The sequence below is a fragment of the Narcine bancroftii genome, chromosome 3, assembly GCF_036971445.1.
Source record: "Narcine bancroftii isolate sNarBan1 chromosome 3, sNarBan1.hap1, whole genome shotgun sequence".
Lineage (NCBI taxonomy): Eukaryota > Metazoa > Chordata > Chondrichthyes > Torpediniformes > Narcinidae > Narcine > Narcine bancroftii.
In genome coordinates this window covers 24,926,389-24,946,327 of record NC_091471.1, presented here as the reverse complement: position 1 = coordinate 24,946,327, position 19,939 = coordinate 24,926,389, and the positions used below count along the sequence as shown (strand labels likewise).

The following is a 19,939-nucleotide window of genomic DNA, read 5'->3' as shown; positions in this document are numbered from 1 at the left end:
TCAGCATCGAAAGCTACCGCCACCACCAATTCCCCTTTCTTTTGAGATGTAAGTATTAAACTGATCAATCTAACAATATTATCTTCAGAATGTCCTCCTTTAACAAACCCAGTCTGATCTATGTGAATTAAATAAGTAGCCAATTTCTTTGCTAAAACTTTAGCTATTCTCTTATAATCAACATTTAATAATATTGGTCTATAAGATTCCATTTTTAATGAATCTCTATCTTTCTTAGGGATAACTGTTATAATTGCATAAAAAAAACTATTGCGGTAGAGAATGGGTTTCACTTGCCTGCTTCAATACTTCGATAAAGGGAGGTATTAATAAGTCTTTAAAAAAATTTTATAAAATTCTGGCAGAAAACCATCCTCTCTGGGGGACTTACCAGTTTGTAAGGAATTAAAGGCATTAATAATTTCCCTCACCATAAATGGAGCATCTAAATCTTTTTGATCTTGGAAATTTAAAGTAGGCACATTAATTTTAGATTAAAAAATGCTGAATCTTACTTTCATCATTATCAGACTGAGATGTATACAACTTAAAATAAAAATCTTTGAAAGAATCTTTTTTTTTCTTTGAGGTCCATTTAATAGCATTAATAGTTATTGAAGTTTGTTCAGCTTTTAATTGCCAAGCTAAAACCTTATGTGCCCTTTCTTCCAATTCATATTTTTGTTTATTTCTTTCAATTAATTTTTCAATTTGATGTCTGCATCGAATTATAATACAATTTCTTCTTTATTAATTCTTTCTTTTTCACTTCAGATGTATTTTTATGTAAATCGTTTTTCCAAATTCTCTATTTCTTTTTCCAATTTATCTAAATCCGTAACATAATCCTTTTTAATTTTAACTGAATAACATATTATTTGGCCTCTTAAATAAGCCTTCAATATATTTATTGTCTATTGAATTTGAATTAATATCTAAATATTCTTGGATTTGTCCTTATAAAATTACAAAAATCAACTTTTTTTAAACAGTGAAGAATAAGTATCTCGAATAAAAATCATGTCTTTCAGAAGAAAAATAATATTTTTTTTTCCTTTGCATTTAACCTTGGCCAAATAGCAACCAAATTCAATTCCTTCATCAAAGTCAAAATTCTTTTAGCAGTTTTAGACTTAATAACTGATTTTTGCAACATATCTAAAATTGTATCTAAACAACATTTAAAATCTCCTCCAATTAGAACATTTTCATGTGCTTCAGCTACGTACATAATAGAGTCACTAATAAATTTTTCATCATCTACATTGGGTGCATAAATACACAAGAGTGTACACATTTCTGAATAAATTTGACAATGTACTAAGACACAACTCCCAGCAGGATCCGTAACTACAGATTGTATCTTAACAGGACTTTCTTATTAATCATAATAACAACTCCTCATGCTTTAGAATTAAACGAAGCTACCACTTGACCTACCCATTCCCTTTTTAATTTTTGATGTTCCTTTTCAGTTAAATGCATTTCTTGTACAAAAGCAATATCAAGCTTTAATTTTTTAATATAAACCAATACCCTCTTCCTTTTAATTGACTTATTAAGCCCATTTATATTAAAAGATACAAAATTTAATACATTATGACGCATCATATTCAAATCTAAGAATTACAGAACTCTTGCCACTTGTCACACTGGACCCCTGCTCCATAAACATATTCAAATAAATATAACATCCTCAAGAAAAAAGAAAGTAAAGAAATAAGAACCCAAGAAAAAAAAACAAAAGTACTGGTTAAAAAAAACCACAGAACTAATTCTCTTTACTGTGCCGGAAGTGGCCTTCGTCACAAAGTGGCATGCAGCTGCGGAAGGAGAAGACAAAAAGACCTCCCACCTCAAACAGAATACACATAACTTCAATTATAATTCATTCAGATATGAACGGCTTGCTCGAGATCCTTATTCACTTGGTCATCATCAATCTCCACCAATTCTTGATGTTTTAAGAACTGTTGCACATCCTGAGTCTCCTGGACTTGAAGAAATGAAAGTAGTTGCGCAAATTGACTGAAACTTGAAGCTTGATCTTGTTTCAGATTTGGCAAAGAATTAGCAAATTTCGAAGTCTCTTCTTCATCAGTGAAAAACCATGGATTGAGTATGGCTGGGTAACGAAAAGAAAACTTACATCCTTTCTTTCAAAGAACAGATTTCACAGGATTAAATTCCTTTCTTCTTTTAGCAATTGCCATACTTAAATCCACATAGAAAAACATTTTTAATTCCCACTATTGGGGGGCGTGGCAAGATGGCGTAAGGAACAGACGTGCCTTCCAGTCCTCTCCTGACTCTTATTGTTTTGTCTTTAAGTGCCCGTTAAAACTTTTTTTAAAAAGTTTATAAATAGTATGAGATGTTGAATTAATACCTAATGGTACATTTGTTAAAAAAAAAGTAAAAGGAAACATCAACAGATTGTTAAAAAATTATATTTTCAGAAATTATCTGAACCTGCTTGTTTACAAAAAGCCACGACTCAGCGTGAAATGGATCCAGGAAAACAAGCGAAGAATTCGGCCTTGGAGCTCCGTTCTGATTCCGTAAGTCTTTCTGAAGGTCGTTTACAGCTGCCTTTAGAACAAAGGGCTGGCCGGATGCCAGTATTTCAAACAACGTCTACTGAGACTTTGACTGCTGAATTAGCTGGGGTGCCACCAGTTGGAGAGTTAAAGAGTTGTTATTTGACTGCTATACCACCAGTTATAACAGCACTTCCAGATACTGACGTAACAGAGCTTTTAAAGGACGTTTGGATCAAAGATAACCCTGATCATCAGCCTCCTGATACTTCTGGGGGGTCTGTGGCAGGGGCTCTTACACGGAGTCAAACTGCAAGAAAAGCTACTAAATTAAAAGAAGGGATAGAAGGTCCTCTGATTCCACAAGAACAGCAGAATCCCACCATGTCTGGATCTACTGATGTTGATATACTTTTCAAGAGTCTTGAACATAAGATATTTTCTTCAATGATGCATTTAGGTGATTCTATGAATAATCTTACTTCTAAGAATGCATTGGTGGATGTCAATACTCAACAGATGGCTGATTATGGAGCTTTTAAAGTTGAAACTATTGAAAGACTTGAGATGTGTGATCAAGGATTATCTGATGTACAAGATCAATTGCAAGATGTGAATAAAACAATTGAAACGTTACAGATTCAGAATAAAAATTTAGCAAAAAAGGTTGATTATTTGGAGAACCAATCCAGACGGAATAATGTGAAAATTGTCAGCTTGCCAGAAGGCATAGAAGGGCCAGATCCAAGAAAACTTTTCACTGAATGGATTCCACAAGTGTTGGGACAAGATAAGTTTTCTGAAGGTTTAATATTGGAACGGGCTCATGGAGCTTTGAGAAGGAGACCTTTTTCAGGACAGAATCCAAGACCTGTTCTGCTTCGCTGTTTAAATTACTGTGATAGAGAGACTATTTTACGTATGGCTATTAGAAATGCACAGCAAAACAAATCTCCTTTGATGGTTCAGAGTAATCGTGTTTTCTTCTATCCGGATTTGAGTCAGGAAATAATGTTTCAACGGCGTTAATTTAATTCTGTGAAAGAATTATTGTGGAAAAAAGGATATACGGCAACATTTAGATACCCTGCGGTACTGAAGATTTTTCAGGATGGATATCAACCAAAGTTCTTTGATAATCCTAAAGAAGCTATGGATTTTGCTCAGTCTTTACCAATTATGCAATTCCAGGAACGACGTAGTCCTCCGCGGTCTCCAAAGAGGGCAGAGCTGCAAGAAAGGAATTTAATTTCTGGAAGAAATGGAAGAAATGGTGGTCGCAATGGCAAAGGAAACTCATTTAATAGATAAGGAACATTTGAAACTCAAACGTGAATGGGTTGGGCACGTTTTTTATTCTTCGTTTAATTCTAAGGCAAAAGGTGTGGCAATTTTGGTACATAAGAATCTACCATTTTAGTTACAGAGTGAAGAGAAAAATGGTGGAAGATTATTAAAATTAAATTGTACAATCTTTAATGAGGCATGGACTTTGCTTGATGTTTATGCTCCTAATGTTGAGGATACAGCTTTTGTTGTGGATATGTCTTTATTACTTGGACAATCGAACTCTAATGTGATGTTGGGGGAGATTTGAATGTGGTGTTGGAGCCTTTATTGGATAAGTACTCAAGAGTAATTAAGAAGTTTAAGATGGCAATCCAAATGATTAATATGATGGCAGATTTGAATTTAATTGATATTTGGCGAAGAGTTAATCCTACAGAGAAAGATTTTTCTTTTTATTCCTCGCGACATAATTCTTTTTCTAGAATTGATTATTTTTTAATATCAGCATATTTGCAGGATAGGGTTACATCTGTGGAGTATAAGGCTAGATTGGTTTCGGATCATTCATTATTATTATTAGAATATTTGAGTTCACAAGATGTTCAGAAAGCTTCAAGATGGAGATTTCATACTATGCTATTACGACGCAAATTTAATTCTGTGAAAGAACGGTTGTGGAAAAAAAGACATAGGGCAACATTCAGGTATTCTGCGGTACTGAAGATTTTTTAGGATGGAAATTAGCCAAAATTCTTTGACAATCCTAAAGAGGTTATGGACTTTGCTTAGTCTCTACCAATCATCCAGTTTCAGGAACGATGTAGTCCTTCAAGGTCTCCAAAGAGAGTAGAGATGTAAGGTGGTATCCAGATTTTTAAAAGAAATGGAAGCAATGGTGATCGAAGTGGTAACGTTGATTTAAAAAAATAAATCTTTTATCTTTTTTTTGAAAAGACTTTAAATAGTTTAAATAATGATGATAGTTTAATGAAATGGGAGTTGGGAGAGGGAACTGGGTGGGCACTAGCTTCCAGAAGTCATCAGCTACCTGTGAGTTATCTCACACCAATATTTTGGGGGAGTTACCACTTTGGGCGGTTTAAACAGGAGGAGGTAGTTGTGACCTCCGACCTGTTTTTTTTTCTTTTTAATTTTTGGGTTAAGAAGTGAAGTTTTTTTTAATTATTTTTTTTAAATAGATAATTTTTTTTTAACTCTTTTTGTTTTGATTGTATAATTGAGAGGGAATTAGGAGGTTTTTTTCTCTCCTTTTTTTTCTCTTTTTGGGGGGGGGTTTCTCTTTTCTCTTTCTTTTTTAAGAAGATGATGTCACAGAAGATAATAGTCAAAAATTGAGGATGTTGAATTAGATGAAGAAGAAGATGAGGGGAAAGGTGATAAGAAGAAGAAGAAAATTAAGTACAAAAACATTGAGGGAGAAGAGTTTAATAAAATTAAGTTAATTTTGATAGAGAATTTTGAAGATGTTATAAATGAAGAATATGGAGAATTTTATAAGAGTTTGAACTTTTTTCTTTTTTTTTTCTTTTTTTTATATAAGGGGATGGGAAGCGAATAAAAAGTTTATCTGATTGTTTTTCTAAGGGATGTTTTTGTTCTCTCGATGAATTATAAAGGAAACTTGGTATTAATGGAAATTCTGTATTTATGTATTATTAATTATGATTTTTTGTATAACAGATATGTGATTGATATATGATTTTAATATTTGAATTTAGTTTTAAAGTGTATTTCATTTGTTAAATACATGAATTATGTTTGATTTAAATATATGTTTAAGGGTATTATTTTAGTATTGATATTTTTTTGTTGTTAGTAATTTATTTTTGTTGTTAAGTTTTATCCTTTTTTTTGTAAGTGGGGTTTTTTCTATTTTATTTACAACATTGTTAATTAATTCTTCACTCTTTATTTTGGGGGGAGGGTTGGATTAATTTTAAATTAGATGATTAATGTTGTGTTATAATTATTGGGGGGGTTAATTTGTGTAGTTTAATGTGATGTAGTATTCTAATTTTTATTATCTTATTTTTTATTATTTCTTTAAATGTAATTTTTATTTTATTCATGTCATAAAATTTTAAATAAAGTTTAAAAAAAAATTCCCACTATTAATGGGCCTTGTTATTTTCAATAATTTTGAACTGCCAATCTTAATATAATTTCTTTATCTTGATTACGTAGACACTTTATCAAAATCTAGCATGGTGCTTGGACCTGGAAATGGTTTCTTTCTATGTGCTCTATCCGATTCTAATCCATTAGGAAAATTTTCAGGACCCATAATTTCTGGAATCCAGTTTGGAAAATAATGCATTACCTTCAGGTAGCCCAACAATCTTAACATTATTTCTGCGACTATGATTCTCCAGTACATTACTTTTTTTTGTAAATGTTCTTTCCTTTGTATCACAATAATCTTGAATATCATCTTCAATTTTCTGGACTTTAGTTTCAACTCTCTCCACAATTTCAGCATATTTTGCAAATTTCTTGCTTAATAACTTTCATTTCACCTTTTAAATATTGAAATCGCATTTTAGATTCATTTTTAGAAAACCCAAACTGTGAATCCATACGTTTGACCAAATTCCCTACTTGACTTAAGTTCCTCACTCTGAAACTTAACTTCAAGGTGTTCAAACTTTACATCCTCCATATCTTGAACAGTTAGGCTTCTTCTTCCACTCCCTCTCCCTCTAATTCTTCATAAATCCTTACTTCCTTTTCAGCATTTTCTTACTCTTCCTCCGAAGATAAAATAGGTCCATGCTCTGAATAAAACCACTACTGCAAATGAGTCTGACTTGCACAGACCCAGGCTCAATCAACTCTGTAAGTCCCCATGTGGATATCGATTTATCAGTTGTGCGCATGAGTAGACTTCCGCCCATGTGCAGATGTTCCTACGCAGTTTGTAGTTTAGTAGTCTTCTTCTGGACTCCAGTACCATCTTCCCCAGGTGATTTGTTATGGTAGGTCCAACTTCTTCAGTTATACTAATGTCTTTAGTAGTCACTTTCTTAGACTTTGACTTCTTTATAGTCATAGTATATTACTTCAAATCGCCTTGTGGTTTGTTTTAAAAACAAATGGCTTCCTTCAGCAGTTCTTATTGAGAACTTAGATACTTCAGTTTTTAATAAAGCAAATACTCCATTGTTCTTGAATAATTAAGACCCGCTTGAAATCCATTAGCTGTCTTTCCAAGACATGTCACCTCCAAAAATGAACACTCTTTTTGAGTTCAATGGTTCTCTGTAAATGTGCTGTGAACTGTGTGACCTTGTACCAACCCACAACTAACTTACTAAGAATACACTGTAATGGTTAAAACCTTGTATTTTTGGAAAGTGTTGTCTATATACATATCTAGATAAAATATAGTTTTAACATTAAACTAAGGATTAATACAAATCAGTTACAAAAAGCATTTTACACCATTTCTTTTTGAGCCAGCATGTCCATCACTTGGGAAATCCAATCTCTCGTAGTCTCTCTCCACCATATATCTTCCTGTTTGATCGCTCTGCTTATGCCCATCCAAACTTAATTCAATTATAACTTTTCCAAAAAGGAATGCTGATTCAAAACATTAACTGACCATTTCCACAGATTATTCCAAACCTGCTCAGTCTTCTCACCATTTAATGTTCTTAATATACATTACAATTTGGCTGAATACTCAGAAAAATGGAGGAGAAAACAAGGAGATGCAAAATGTTAGAGCATCATGAGAACTTACACAGGAGGGAATCCAAAAGTCTTCTATGATCATAAATAAGTGATGAGAGGATTGGTGTCTCAATTAAGAACTGTAATGTATCAATGCATGGAGATAGAGATACACAATGAAAACTAGATTTTTGGAATTAGCAAGGAAGATTATTCTGTTAAGCAACAGTGGTGCTTTATAAGATGGATATTCAGAGCTGAGACCTAAAAGACTGGGTGAACTTAAGCATACAGATGGCTCATATCTTAGAGTGAGAGATGCAGAAACTTAGAAAAGCAATGGATCTCTTTCTCCCTCTCCTCAAGTCTGTAATGTTATTTAATAAGATCATGGGTTGATTTGTTGCTACCATACAACAGGAGTGAAAAGTGCAAATGTCTCCACCATCAATTTAAAACCTTTTTTGGGTAAGGGCAGGTGTGCCAAAGAACTGAAGAATGCTACAAACAGAGAATACTACAGGGAATGCAAGAAACACTCAGCAGATTAGGTAGTACATTCAATGAGAAAAGCAGAATCGATACTTAAGAACGCAAGGGCCCAAAGAAAACTGGGAAAGTGAGAAAAACTAGTTTTAACTTGCATTAAGGGCAAAGGAGAGGTGGTTAGTATAAAGGAAACCTCTGTGATAGCGCGAGGGCAGAGCCACCAATGTTTATGGAGTTGAGTGGATATTGAGTGATGTTGAGATCCTGCAAGATGTCCAGCTATAGGCTAAAGTGTTGTCCTCAATTTTATGTTGGAACCGTGCTGGAGACACACAGAGAAATCAAAATTGGAGTGGGATGAAGATTTCAACTAATAGCCAACTGAAAATGATGAATAATCACTTACCTCAGCATATAAAGGACTATAATAATAAATACGATAACTAGCAGTGATGAGAGGGCCACCATTACAGCTATAATGGGCATTTCATCTGAAATGAAAAGAAAATATGACTTAGGTGGAGAACTATTAACACATATCAAATTGAATTATAGTTACAAAATAGTTCAATACAAAACATTTAATATTGTATGTAGCCTTAATAAGGAACTTTATTATTCAAGAAAATAAAATAAAAAAGATGCTTTCACTTCAAAATATATAACTCCAAGAGTTTTGTTTTATTGAGCAATCAATTTTGATTTTATTGCAATCGACTAGAATGGACAGCAATGCCTAACTATTGAAAATAAGGTTACCTATTAAGAAAAATACTTTTATCCTATCAATGTCTTTCATTCAGTCAACTAAAGTACAATCAACAAGAAGATTTTTTAGAGATCAGATTCTGACCTAGCATACTTTGCATATTACAACTGGAAGGCCAACAAACATTCCAAAACAAAGCATCTACATAAAACAGCATGCATGAGCTGATGCCTTTTGAATTAGAGGCTACTTGATCATTAGTATGTCTATAATGGGCTACATGAAGGGACTGGTGCTGGTGGTTATGGCAATTACAGATTACAAATGAAAGCAGTTATTTTTTTTAAGCTTACCTCTGAGCAGGCCAGGCCTAGCACTTATTAACAGTTGTCAAGCAACACTTGAACAGATATTGTCCATAACTGCCACAACCTTAGGTACCAATACCCTTTGAACACTGCTGGGCAGTCATAAATATAAGGCTGATAAATTTAACTATAGGGTAAATATTAAAATTGGATGCCACACATGGTGATAAACAGTGCCAACTTGACATAATGTCGCTCATTATGGCCAGAATGTGTTTTAACAATGATTCTTTGTTCATTTTTCTTCCTGGAGGCTTAACAGTAGAAACAACTGCTTGTAAACTGCAATGGAAACCTATCAATTATGTGGAGCTGAAAAAAATGGATCTTCTCACAGAATGAAGGAAGGTCATATGATTTTAAAAACTTACAAAAAAGAAAATAATAGCATTAAACAAATACATAAATGTTAATGTTTATATTTCACTGATAATTATGGCAAACAGTATGCTATGAACTTGTCAATCTTCAGTGCTGCCATTTTAAATTTGAAAATGCGTTCACTTTTAAGATTTGACCCACACAATTAATTTTGTGCAATTAAGTATAGCTTCCTTCTTCATTAAAATATCTCAAGGGAAATGGCATGTAATTATTTGTGCTCTGGCTAGAATTAAAACACTTACACCACTGATAAAATAATGGGGCCATCCTGCTCCATAAGTTTAAAAATTCATTAAATTAGTTCACTCAATGAACCCAATGAGTCTGGTTTCTGCTTCAAGGAAATATTTGATTGGTGCAGAATTTAGGTATAATGCAGAGAGTATTGAAGAACAATGTATTTAATTTAAATGTTTTCCAAAATATTCTACGTCTGGTGAGCCCACACTTAGAATATTGTGTTCAGTTCTGGTTACCTCATTATTAGAAGGATATAGAAGCTATGGAGAGAGTGTGGAGGAGATTGACCAGAATGTTGCCTGGATTTGAAAATAAGTCTTGTGAAGCAAGGTTATTAGAGCTGGGACTTTTCTCTTTGGAGTGTTGAAGGATGAGGGGAGACTTAGAGGTCAACATTCTGAGAGGCATAGATAGTAAAGCAAAATCCCACTCAGGTTAACCGCTTACCTCTCATACGCATTTAAGTTGAAAAGTATGTAATGTGCAGGTTAAGAGTCCCACATTAATTGATAAATTTAATCAATGTTTCTAGATGTTTTAAGTGCTTGGAGATACACAACGATTATATTAGCTGACAGTGAATAAATGTAACAGAAAAAGATCACTGATTTGCCCTTCTGTAAATACCCTTGAAAAAGAGGGGCCAAGTTTCAGTATTTGGAGTCTATAATAATGAAAGACCAACAATGCACTTTCAAAATGGGATGCTTGCAACTTAGACTAGAGCAGCTCCTGGTGATTTCATGCACTGGTTCCCTTGTTTTTCTTAGTAGCAGAAGTCACAGATTTGAAAGATGCTATTGGAGAAGCCAGGGCAAACTTAGGTACTTTTTGTTGATTGTTCGTACTGCAGCTAACATGCCCAAGAATTGAATGGAACAAATATCCAGGAGGGCTGAGGGTGTGCCAACAACTGGGTAATTTGCTCTTGGTGATTTCAAAGGCAGGGGAGTAGAGCTCAGTGGGAGAATGGATCATATCATGACAGAGCAGACTCAATGGGCCGAATAGGCTGCTTCTGCTCCTTATGGTATCAGGCATCTTGAGAATTGCAGCTGCACTCATCCAAATGGGTCGAGATTATTTAATCAGACTCGGAAAGACTAATGAGGAGAGGCTTCAGATATTGGGAAGCTTATGAAAGGGAGATAGGGATCGTTCAGGAATAACATTGGAGTGAACAGTACATCCGGCAGGATTAAAGAACCCTGGATCACAAGAGAAATTGAAGCTCTGGTTAAGAAAATAAGAGACATGAAGATGGGATTGTGAATCCTTTGAAGAGTACAAGGCATAGAGATGTTCACAGTAGGGGGAAAGCAGGAGGGCAAGAGACAACACGAGATCATTCTGACATATAAAGGTAAAGAGAATCGTGAGATTCTTCTGGTATATCAAGGGAAAAGGAATAACTAGGGAGAGAACAGGGCCCCTTAAAAATCAATGAGTCATCGATATGTGAATTCACAAGAAATTGTGCGCAGTCTGGTCATCCATAACTAGAAAAGGTATTAAGAAGGTGGAAAGAGAGTAGAAAAGGCTCATGAGAATGTATTGGAACTGGAAGGCTTGAATTATAAGGACAGGCAACAAAGGCTGGGACTTTTTTCTCTGGAGCATGGGATGGTGAGGTGGGACCTGTAAAAATATGAGGGACATAGATAAAGAGAAAAAAAATGTTTTTCCCGGGGCAGAGGAGTCTAAAGTTGGAGTGAATAGGCTTAAAGTGGAGGAGGGGTTAATTTAAAAAGGACTCAAGGGACAATTATTTTCACAATGAAAAAGGTTAGAGGGATATGGTCCAAGTGCAGACTAGCTGGGTCACAGGATCTATTTCTGTTTTGCAATGTGTATGACTCCTGCCTTGTACCTTGTAAACAGTGGGTAGGCTTTGGGGTCTCAGAATGCAAGTCACTCATCGTAACCTCTGGCCAGACACAGTATTTATGTGGGTAGACAAGTTAGGTTCCTAATCAATGATGATCTCCAGGATGCTGAGAAAAGGGGAGGGAGTTGGGTGGGGTCGAAGAAGGTACAGTAGAATTCGCATGATCCGGAATTCAATCAACCGGAAACCCAAAAAAGTGGCCAGAAATAAATAAATAGAACGCATGATGGTTAAGAATAAATAAAATTTTAAATAAAGCTTAAAATTAAAGTAAACTTTGATGAATGGAAGCAAACAATCAACCAGCGGAGTGCCCCAGTCGTGCCCTGCCACAGCAGGTGTTTGAATAAAGTTGTGTTTGAATAAAATGGCAGGGTCCAGGAAGAAGAACCGGTTGATACATCTTGCCGCTATAGCGACTCTCCCAAAGTGTCTCCCTATCTCTGCATAATAAGACTCTATCTTTATTCGTATCAGATATATTAGTAAGACTTTATCTGTAACTTGTGGGGGGGGCAGGCAATTATGACGGCGGCACAGTTTGCAGAGCAGTTAGTGCAATCTTGTGCATCAGCATCCAAGGTTCAAATTTAAATTTTACAAGTTACAGGAATTACCTGATTAAAGTGAATTAAACATAATTAAATACCACAAAACAGATATTTTTACAAATTATTTTACACTTTGCACTGTCTTTTTTGTTTTAAACCATGTTTTCTCAAAGCAGGTGCATTACTTAGACACTGTAACAGTGTGTCTCAGTCAACTGGAAAATTTGCACATGTAGCATCCACAATTCCCATAGATGGTTAGATAGATCTTTCCTGGACTGAACATACTAGAGGCATCAAGAAGAAAACATGTCAGCGTCTCTACTTCCTCAGGAGGTTGCGAAGGTTTAGTATGACACCAGAATTTCTACATATGTGTGGTGGAAAGTGTGCTGACCAGCTGCATCATGGTCTGTTCTCCTGAGCGTAAAGCCCTCCAAAAGATAGTGGACACATCCCAGGAAAAACCCTCCTCACTATTGAGCAACAGCAATCATCAAGGATCCACACCACCCGACACGAGCTCTGTTCTCGCTACTGCCATCAGTAAAGAGGTATCGGTGCCACAAGACTCACACCACCAGGTTCAGGAACAGCTGCTATCGCTCCATCAGACTCCTTAACAACAAACTCAATCAGGGACATATTTAAGGACTCTTATTGATTTTTTGGTTCTATCTAAATTGTACAGTGGGTTTTTTACATAGGAACATAGGAAGTAGGAACAGGAATAGGCCAAAAATGGCCCATCAGGCCTGCTCCGCCATTCAATATGATCATGGCTGATCTAATTTATGACCTAACTCCACCTAACTGCCTTCTCCCCATATCCCCTAATTCCTCTATCATGTAAAAATTTATCTAACCGAATGTTAAATATGTCTAATTAAGCAGCCTCAATCACTTCCCTGGTTAGAGAATTTCAAACATTCACTACTCTCTGGGAAAAACTATTTTTCCTCATCTCTGTCCTAAATCTACTCCCCCGAATCTTGAGACTGTGTCCTCTCGTTTTAGTTTCCACGGCCAGCTCAAAAAACCTTCCTACATCTATCCTATCCATACCCTTCATAATCCTATATGTTTCTATAAGATCTCCTCTCATTCTTCTGAACTCGAGCGAATACAACCCTAGACAATTTAATCTTTCATCATGAGTCAACCCCTTCATCCCAGGGATCAACCTAGTAAATCTCCTCTGGACCGTCTCCAAAGCCAGTATATCCTTCCTCAAATATGGAGACCAGAACTGGACACAGTACTTCAGGTGTGGTCTCACCAGTACCTTACACAGTTGCAACATTGCCTCCCTACTCCTGAATTCAATTCCTCTAGCGATGAAGGCCAACATTCCGTTGGCCTTCTTAATAACCTGCTACACCTGCAACCTAACTTTTTGCGATTCATGCACAAGCACTCCCAATTCCCTGGGCACAACAGCATGCTGTAGTTTTTCACCCTTTAAATAATATTCAGCTCTTTTATTTTTCTTGCCAAAGTGGATAACCTCACACTTACTAACATTGTACTCCATCTGCCAGACTTTTGCCCACTCATCCAGCTTAACTATATCCCTCTGCAGACTCTCCACATCCTCATTACAATTTGCTCTTCCACTCAATTTGGTGTTATCCGCAAACTTGGCTACACCACATTTTGTCCCCTCCTCCAAGTCATCAATGTAAATGATGAACAGTTGTGGGCCTAACACTGACCCCTGCGGCACCCCACTTACTACTCTCTGCCAACCTGAAAAACTCCCATTTATCCCGACTCTCTGCCTCCTGTCAGACAACCAATTTTCAATCCAGGCCAATAGACTTCCCCGGACTCCACTTTCCTGTAACTTACTGAGAAGTCTCTTGTGCGGCACCTTATCAAACGCTTTCTGGAAATCCAAATATACAACATCAACCTGTTCCCCTCTATCCACTGCACCCATTATATCCTCAAAGAATCCTAACAAGTTTGTCAAACAAGATCTTCCCTTTCTAAAACCATGCTGCGTCTGCCTGATTGAACCTTTGTGTTCCAAAAGTTTCACTATTTCATCTTTAATGACGGCCTCAAGCATTTTTCCAACTACAGACGTCAAGCTAATTGGCTGATAATTTCCAGTCTTCTGCCTACATCATCTTCTTAAAAAGTGGCGTGACATTTGCTGTCTTCCAGTCTGCCGGGAATTGCCCAGAATCCAAGGAATTTTGGTATATGACCACCAATGCATCAACTATAACTTCTGCCATTTCCTTCAGAACCCTTGGATGCATATCATCAGGACCAAGTGATTTGTCTGGCTTTAGTCCCATTAGTTTCTCCATCACTACTTCCTTTGTAACAACTATTTTATCAAGGCCCTCCCCAACATTCACATCCTTAACTCTGCACTTGGGCATGCTGGACATGTCTTCCACCGTGAAGACTGACACAAAATATTTGTTTAATGCCTCGGCCATTTCCTCATTTTTTGCTACCTGTTTTCCTTTCTCATCCTCCAAGGGTCCCATGTTAACTCTGGCCACCCTCTTCCGTTTTATATATTTATAAAAATTTTTGCTTTCTATTTTTATATTTTGTGCCAATTTACTTTCATAATCCTTTTTCCCATTTCTTATTACTCGCTTTGTAACCCCTTGTTGTCTCTTAAAGTTTTCCCAATCTTCCAGTTTCCCACTGCTCTTTGCAGCTTTGTACACCTTTTTTTTCTTTCTTTGGCTTGGCTTCGCGGACAAAGATTTATGGAGGGGTAATGTCCACGTAAGCTGCAGGCTCGTTTGTGGCTGACAAGTCCGATGCAGGACAGGCAGCGGTTGCAGGGGAAAATTGGTTGGTTGGGGTTGGGTGTTGGGTTTTTCCTCCTTTGTCTTTTGTCAGTGAGGTGGGCTCTGCAGTCTTCTTCAAAGGAGGTTGCAGCCCGCTGAACTGTGAGGCGCCAAGATGCACAGTTTGAGGTGATATCAGCCCACTGGCGGTGGTCAATGTGGCAGGCACCAAGAGATTTCTTTAGGCAGTCCTTGTACCTCTTCTTTGGTGCACATCTGTCATGGTGGCCAGTGGAGAGCTCGTCATATAACACGATCTTGGGTAGGCGATGGTCCTCCATTCTGGAGACGTGACCTACCCAGCGTAGTTGGATCTTCAGCAGCGTGGATTCAATGCTGTTGGCCTCTGCCATCTCGAGTACTTCGATGTTGGAGATGAAGTCGCTCCAATGAATGTTGAGGATGGAGTGGAGACAATGCTGGTGGAAGCGTTCTGGGAGCCGTAGGTGATGCCGGTAGAGGACCCATGATTCGGAGCCGAACAGGAGTGTGGGTATGACAACGGCTCTGTATACGCTTATCTTTGTGAAGTTTTTCAGTTGGTTGTTTTTCCAGACTCTTTTGTGTAGTCTTCCAAAGGCGCTATTTGCCTTGGCGAGTCTGTTGTCTATCTCGTTGTCGATCCTTGCATCCGATGAAATGGTGCAGCCGAGATAGGTAAACTGGTTGACCGTTTTGAGTACAGTGTGCCCGATGGAGATGTGGGGGGGCTGGTAGTCATGGTGGGGAGCTGGCTGATGGAGGACCTCAGTTTTCTTCAGGCTGACTTCCAGGCCAAACATTTTGGCAGTTTCCGCAAAACAGGACATCAAGCGCTGAAGAGCTGGCTCTGAATGGGCAACTAAAGCGGCAAAGAGTAGTTCACGGACAAGTTTCTCTTGTGTCTTGGTGTAAGCTTGCAGGCGCCTCAGATTGAAGAGACTGCCATCCGTGCGGTACCGGATGTAAACAGCGTCTTCATTGTTGAGGTCTTTCATGGCTTGTTTCAGCATCATGCTGAAGAAGACTGAAAAGAGGGTTGGTGCGAGAACGCAGTCTTGCTTCACGCCATTGTTAATGGAGAAGGGTTCAGAGAGCTCATTGCTGTATCTGACCCGACCTTGTTGGTTTTCATGCAGTTGGATAACCATATTGAGGAACTTTGGGGGGCATCTGAGGCGCTCCAGTATTTGCCAGAGCCCTTTCCTGTTCACGGTGTCAAAGGCTTTGGTGAGGTCAACAAAGGTGATGTAGAGTCCTTTGTTTTGTTCTCTGCACTTTTCTTGGAGCTGTCTGATGGCAAAGACCATGTCAGTAGTTCCTCTGTTTGCGCGAAAGGCGCACTGTGATTCTGGGAGAACATTTCCGGCGACTCCTTTATTTCCTTTGTTAACTACGGTTGATTTTTCCCTCCCTTGCTGCCCTTTTTCTTGACCGGAATATATTTTTGTTGAGCATTACAAAATATTTCTTAGGAAATCTTCCACTGTTCCTCAACTGTTTCATCAATTAGCCTGTGCTCCCAGTCCACTTTGCCCAATTCCTCTCTCATCCTATGGTAGTCACCCCTGTTTAAGCATAATATATTAGTTTTAGATCTAACTATTTCCCCTTCCATCTGAATGAGAAATTCAATCATACTATGATCGCTATTTTCAAGATGGTCTCTGACTATTACATCATTTACTCTACCTATCTCATTGCACAACACTAGATCCAGGAGAGCATTTTCTCTTGTGGGTTCCTTAACATGCTGCTCAAGAAAGCATTCTATGAAGTCCTCTTCCAGACTCCCACGACCAACTTGATTTTCCCAATCTATGGGGAAGTTAAAGTTCCCCATGGCTACTGCCATATCATTATTACATGCCTCACTTGTCTCTCTATTTATTTCCTGTGCCACTAAACTATTGTTATTTGGTGGGCGATAGATAACACCCACCAATAATTTATTCCCTTTGTTATTCTTTATCTCTACCCAAATGGACTTTACATTCATTATCTGTTTAGAGTTCTTTATTTGTTTACATGTATACGCTGTGTACATTTTTTTTGCACTATCAATAAGTGGTAATTCTGCCTCGCCCACAGAAAAAAGAATCTCAGGGTGTTATGTGATGTACTCTCGACAATAAATCTGAAATCTAAACTGTATCTTGTTGGAGATGGTTATTTGTTAGTACTTTGGCACAAGTGGGAATTGCCATTTATCAAGACCATATCCAACTTTAGGCTTATTTTTGTTGCGTGCAATAGTGGATTATCTTGTGTGGAATTACCAAGAGAATGGATCATGGTGCAATCATCAGTGAACATTTAAAGCTGTGATCTTACAAATGAAGGAAGATTATTGATGAAGCAGTTGATTAAAGTGAGCCAAGGGCATTACCATTGGAAGACCTGCAACTGGCCTGGGTGATTGACAAACAACCAGAAGCATCTTCTTTTGAAAGGATTGGGTAGAATTGGGAAGGACAGCTTTCATGGGCCTTGAAGGGCCTTCTACTGTGCTGTATTGTTAAAATTTAAATATTGTTTCAACACAGGGTCAGGATACCCAAACAAGCTTTTATGGATGGATTGAACCGAATACTACCTCCTAAGCTGTAAATGTATCGGATTCTCTAATTATTTAGAAAAAAAAGACTGCACAATAAAACATTTATTACGCAAGTCTATCAAGGGGAAAAACATCATCTAATTCCATTTGCCAGTGTCGAATTGTACAATTGTGCATGCTAATCAGCTGAACAAGCTACTCCTGTGCCGAGTGGCATGGAGATAACAATTTCTCTCTCTCAACTTCAAGAAGATAAAGGAACAATCATAGACTTCAATGGCACTGAAGTGGAAAGAGTTGACCTGGACCAACTGCATTGATATGGCAATCAAGAAACCACCCCAATGCCTCTGCTTTCTTAGAAGACCAAATGTTCCCTTTGTCTTTCAACAACTTCATCAGGTGGATCATCAAAAGCCTACGTGCTCGAAGCCTCAGGGCGGGATGTGAGCTGCTGTGTTCAAAATTCAAAGAAGCTGCAGAAGGTAGTGAATTCAGCTCAGAACATAACACAAACTTCTCTCCCCTCCATGGAATTCATCTACATCTGTTGGTGCCTCAGAAAGACAGCAACATGCTGAAGGACCGATCACAACCCAGACACATTTTATGGAAGAACAATACATTATATTTCATCTCAGCAGTTTCTAAACCAACAGCATCAATATTGACCTCTAATTTCAGTTACCTCCCTCCCCGCTCTCTCTCTTTCCCTACACTTCTGTCTCCTTTCCTCCAGGTCCCCATCCTCTTTCTTTCCTGCTCCTACCAGACAGTGACTCTTCTTTGCACTCGTCCCTCCCTCCATCCTTTCTCAGCTTATTTCTCATCACCCACCCTATTACCTGTTAACCTGTGCTACTCCCATCTTTTTTATTCAGATGCCACTATTTCTAGATTCATGATGAACAGCTCAGTTCCAAAATGTTGATTGCCTTTTAGTTCCTATGAATGCTGCATGACCTGTTTAAGTTTCTCCAGTACTATTGTGAATTTCATCAGCTAAAATTTCAGTTCTTGTTCACCTCCATCAGTTGAAAGTCTATTTCATTTTTTTTCTTTTTCTGTTCTTTCTTTTTTCTTTTCTTGGGGGTTTTTCTATGAGGGAGGGAGTAGAAGGGGGAATGATAGAACACGGAATGTATTGATTTTAATCTATTGTAATTTGGCTATGTATGTACTTTTTACATGTGCCAATAAAATAAAATTTGAAAAAAAAATTTGAGTGTGATTCGATGAAAAGCATTCAATTTAGATTGAACAAAATATTTAACTTGCATATATCTAAAATAATGTCTATTAGTGAGCTTAAATTTAACTGATAATTGTTTAAAAGAAGAAGTTATTTCAAATAAATAAATCTTTCAAATTTTTAATACAAAATCTATACCATTCCTTAAAACCATCATCTAATACTGAAGGCAGGAATAGATGGTTATCTATATTAGAACTAGCCAGAGAAAAATAATTATAACCAAAAAAATTTCCTAAATTGAGCCCATATTCTCAATCTAATTCTCATTATCAAATTACGTGTCAATTTAGAAAATGAAAAGGGTAAAACAAACTTAAAATTGCCAACATAGGCAATATCTTAGAAAAGTTCAGTTCCATTTCCACCCAAGAAGGGCGACTAATGAATTTATCAAATTTTAATAATAAAAGTAAACTGTGTATATTAATTGCTTTTCATTTGATGTACAATCTATTGTAATTCCAAATTACAATAGATTAAAATCAATACATTCCGTGTTTTATCATTCCCCCTCCTACTCCCTCCCTCATAGAAAAACCCCCAAGAAAAGAAAAAGGAAAGAAGAGAAAAAGAAAAAAATGAAAGATTGATTGTATTAACAATACTGTATTTTACCTTATAATTAAATTATGACCTAATTATGCTAACCTCTACAACTAAGAGTATAACCCCTAAATATAAAATAAATATTGAACTAACACACTACCGTACAATATATCTTTTTCTTTCTTTGGCTTGGCTTCGCGGACGAAGATTTATGGAGGGGGTAAAAAGTCCACGTCAGCTGCAGGCTCGTTTGTGGCTGACCAGTCCGATGCGGGACAGGCAGACACGATTGCAGCGGTTGCAAGGGAAAATTGGTTGGTTGGGGTTGGGTGTTGGGTTTTTCCTCCTTTGCCTTTTGTCAGTGAGGTGGGCTCTGCGGTCTTCTTCAAAGGAGGCTGCTGCCCGCCAAACTGTGAGGCGCCAAGATGCACGGTTTGAGGCGTTATCAGCCCACTGGCGGTGGTCAATGTGGCAGGCACCAAGAGATTTCTTTAGGCAGTCCTTGTACCTTTTCTTTGGTGCACCTCTGTCACGGTGGCCAGTGGAGAGCTCGCCATATAATACGATCTTGGGAAGGCGATGGTCCTCCATTCTGGAGACGTGACCCATCCAGCGCAGCTGG

General features: G+C 37.4%; 1 protein-coding gene across 8 annotated transcripts in view; it reads right to left on the bottom strand.

Moving 5' to 3' along the window:
• The window catches only part of ptpra (protein tyrosine phosphatase receptor type A), a 351,147-nt gene that overhangs the window by 124,777 nt on the left and 206,431 nt on the right, over positions 1–19,939 (bottom strand). For all 8 annotated transcript variants that reach the window (XM_069923586.1, XM_069923588.1, XM_069923585.1 and 5 more), the window contains one exon: positions 8,422–8,506. In XM_069923586.1, coding sequence (XP_069779687.1) covers positions 8,422–8,506 — 85 coding nt within the window. The remainder of the gene's footprint in view (positions 1–8,421; positions 8,507–19,939) is intronic.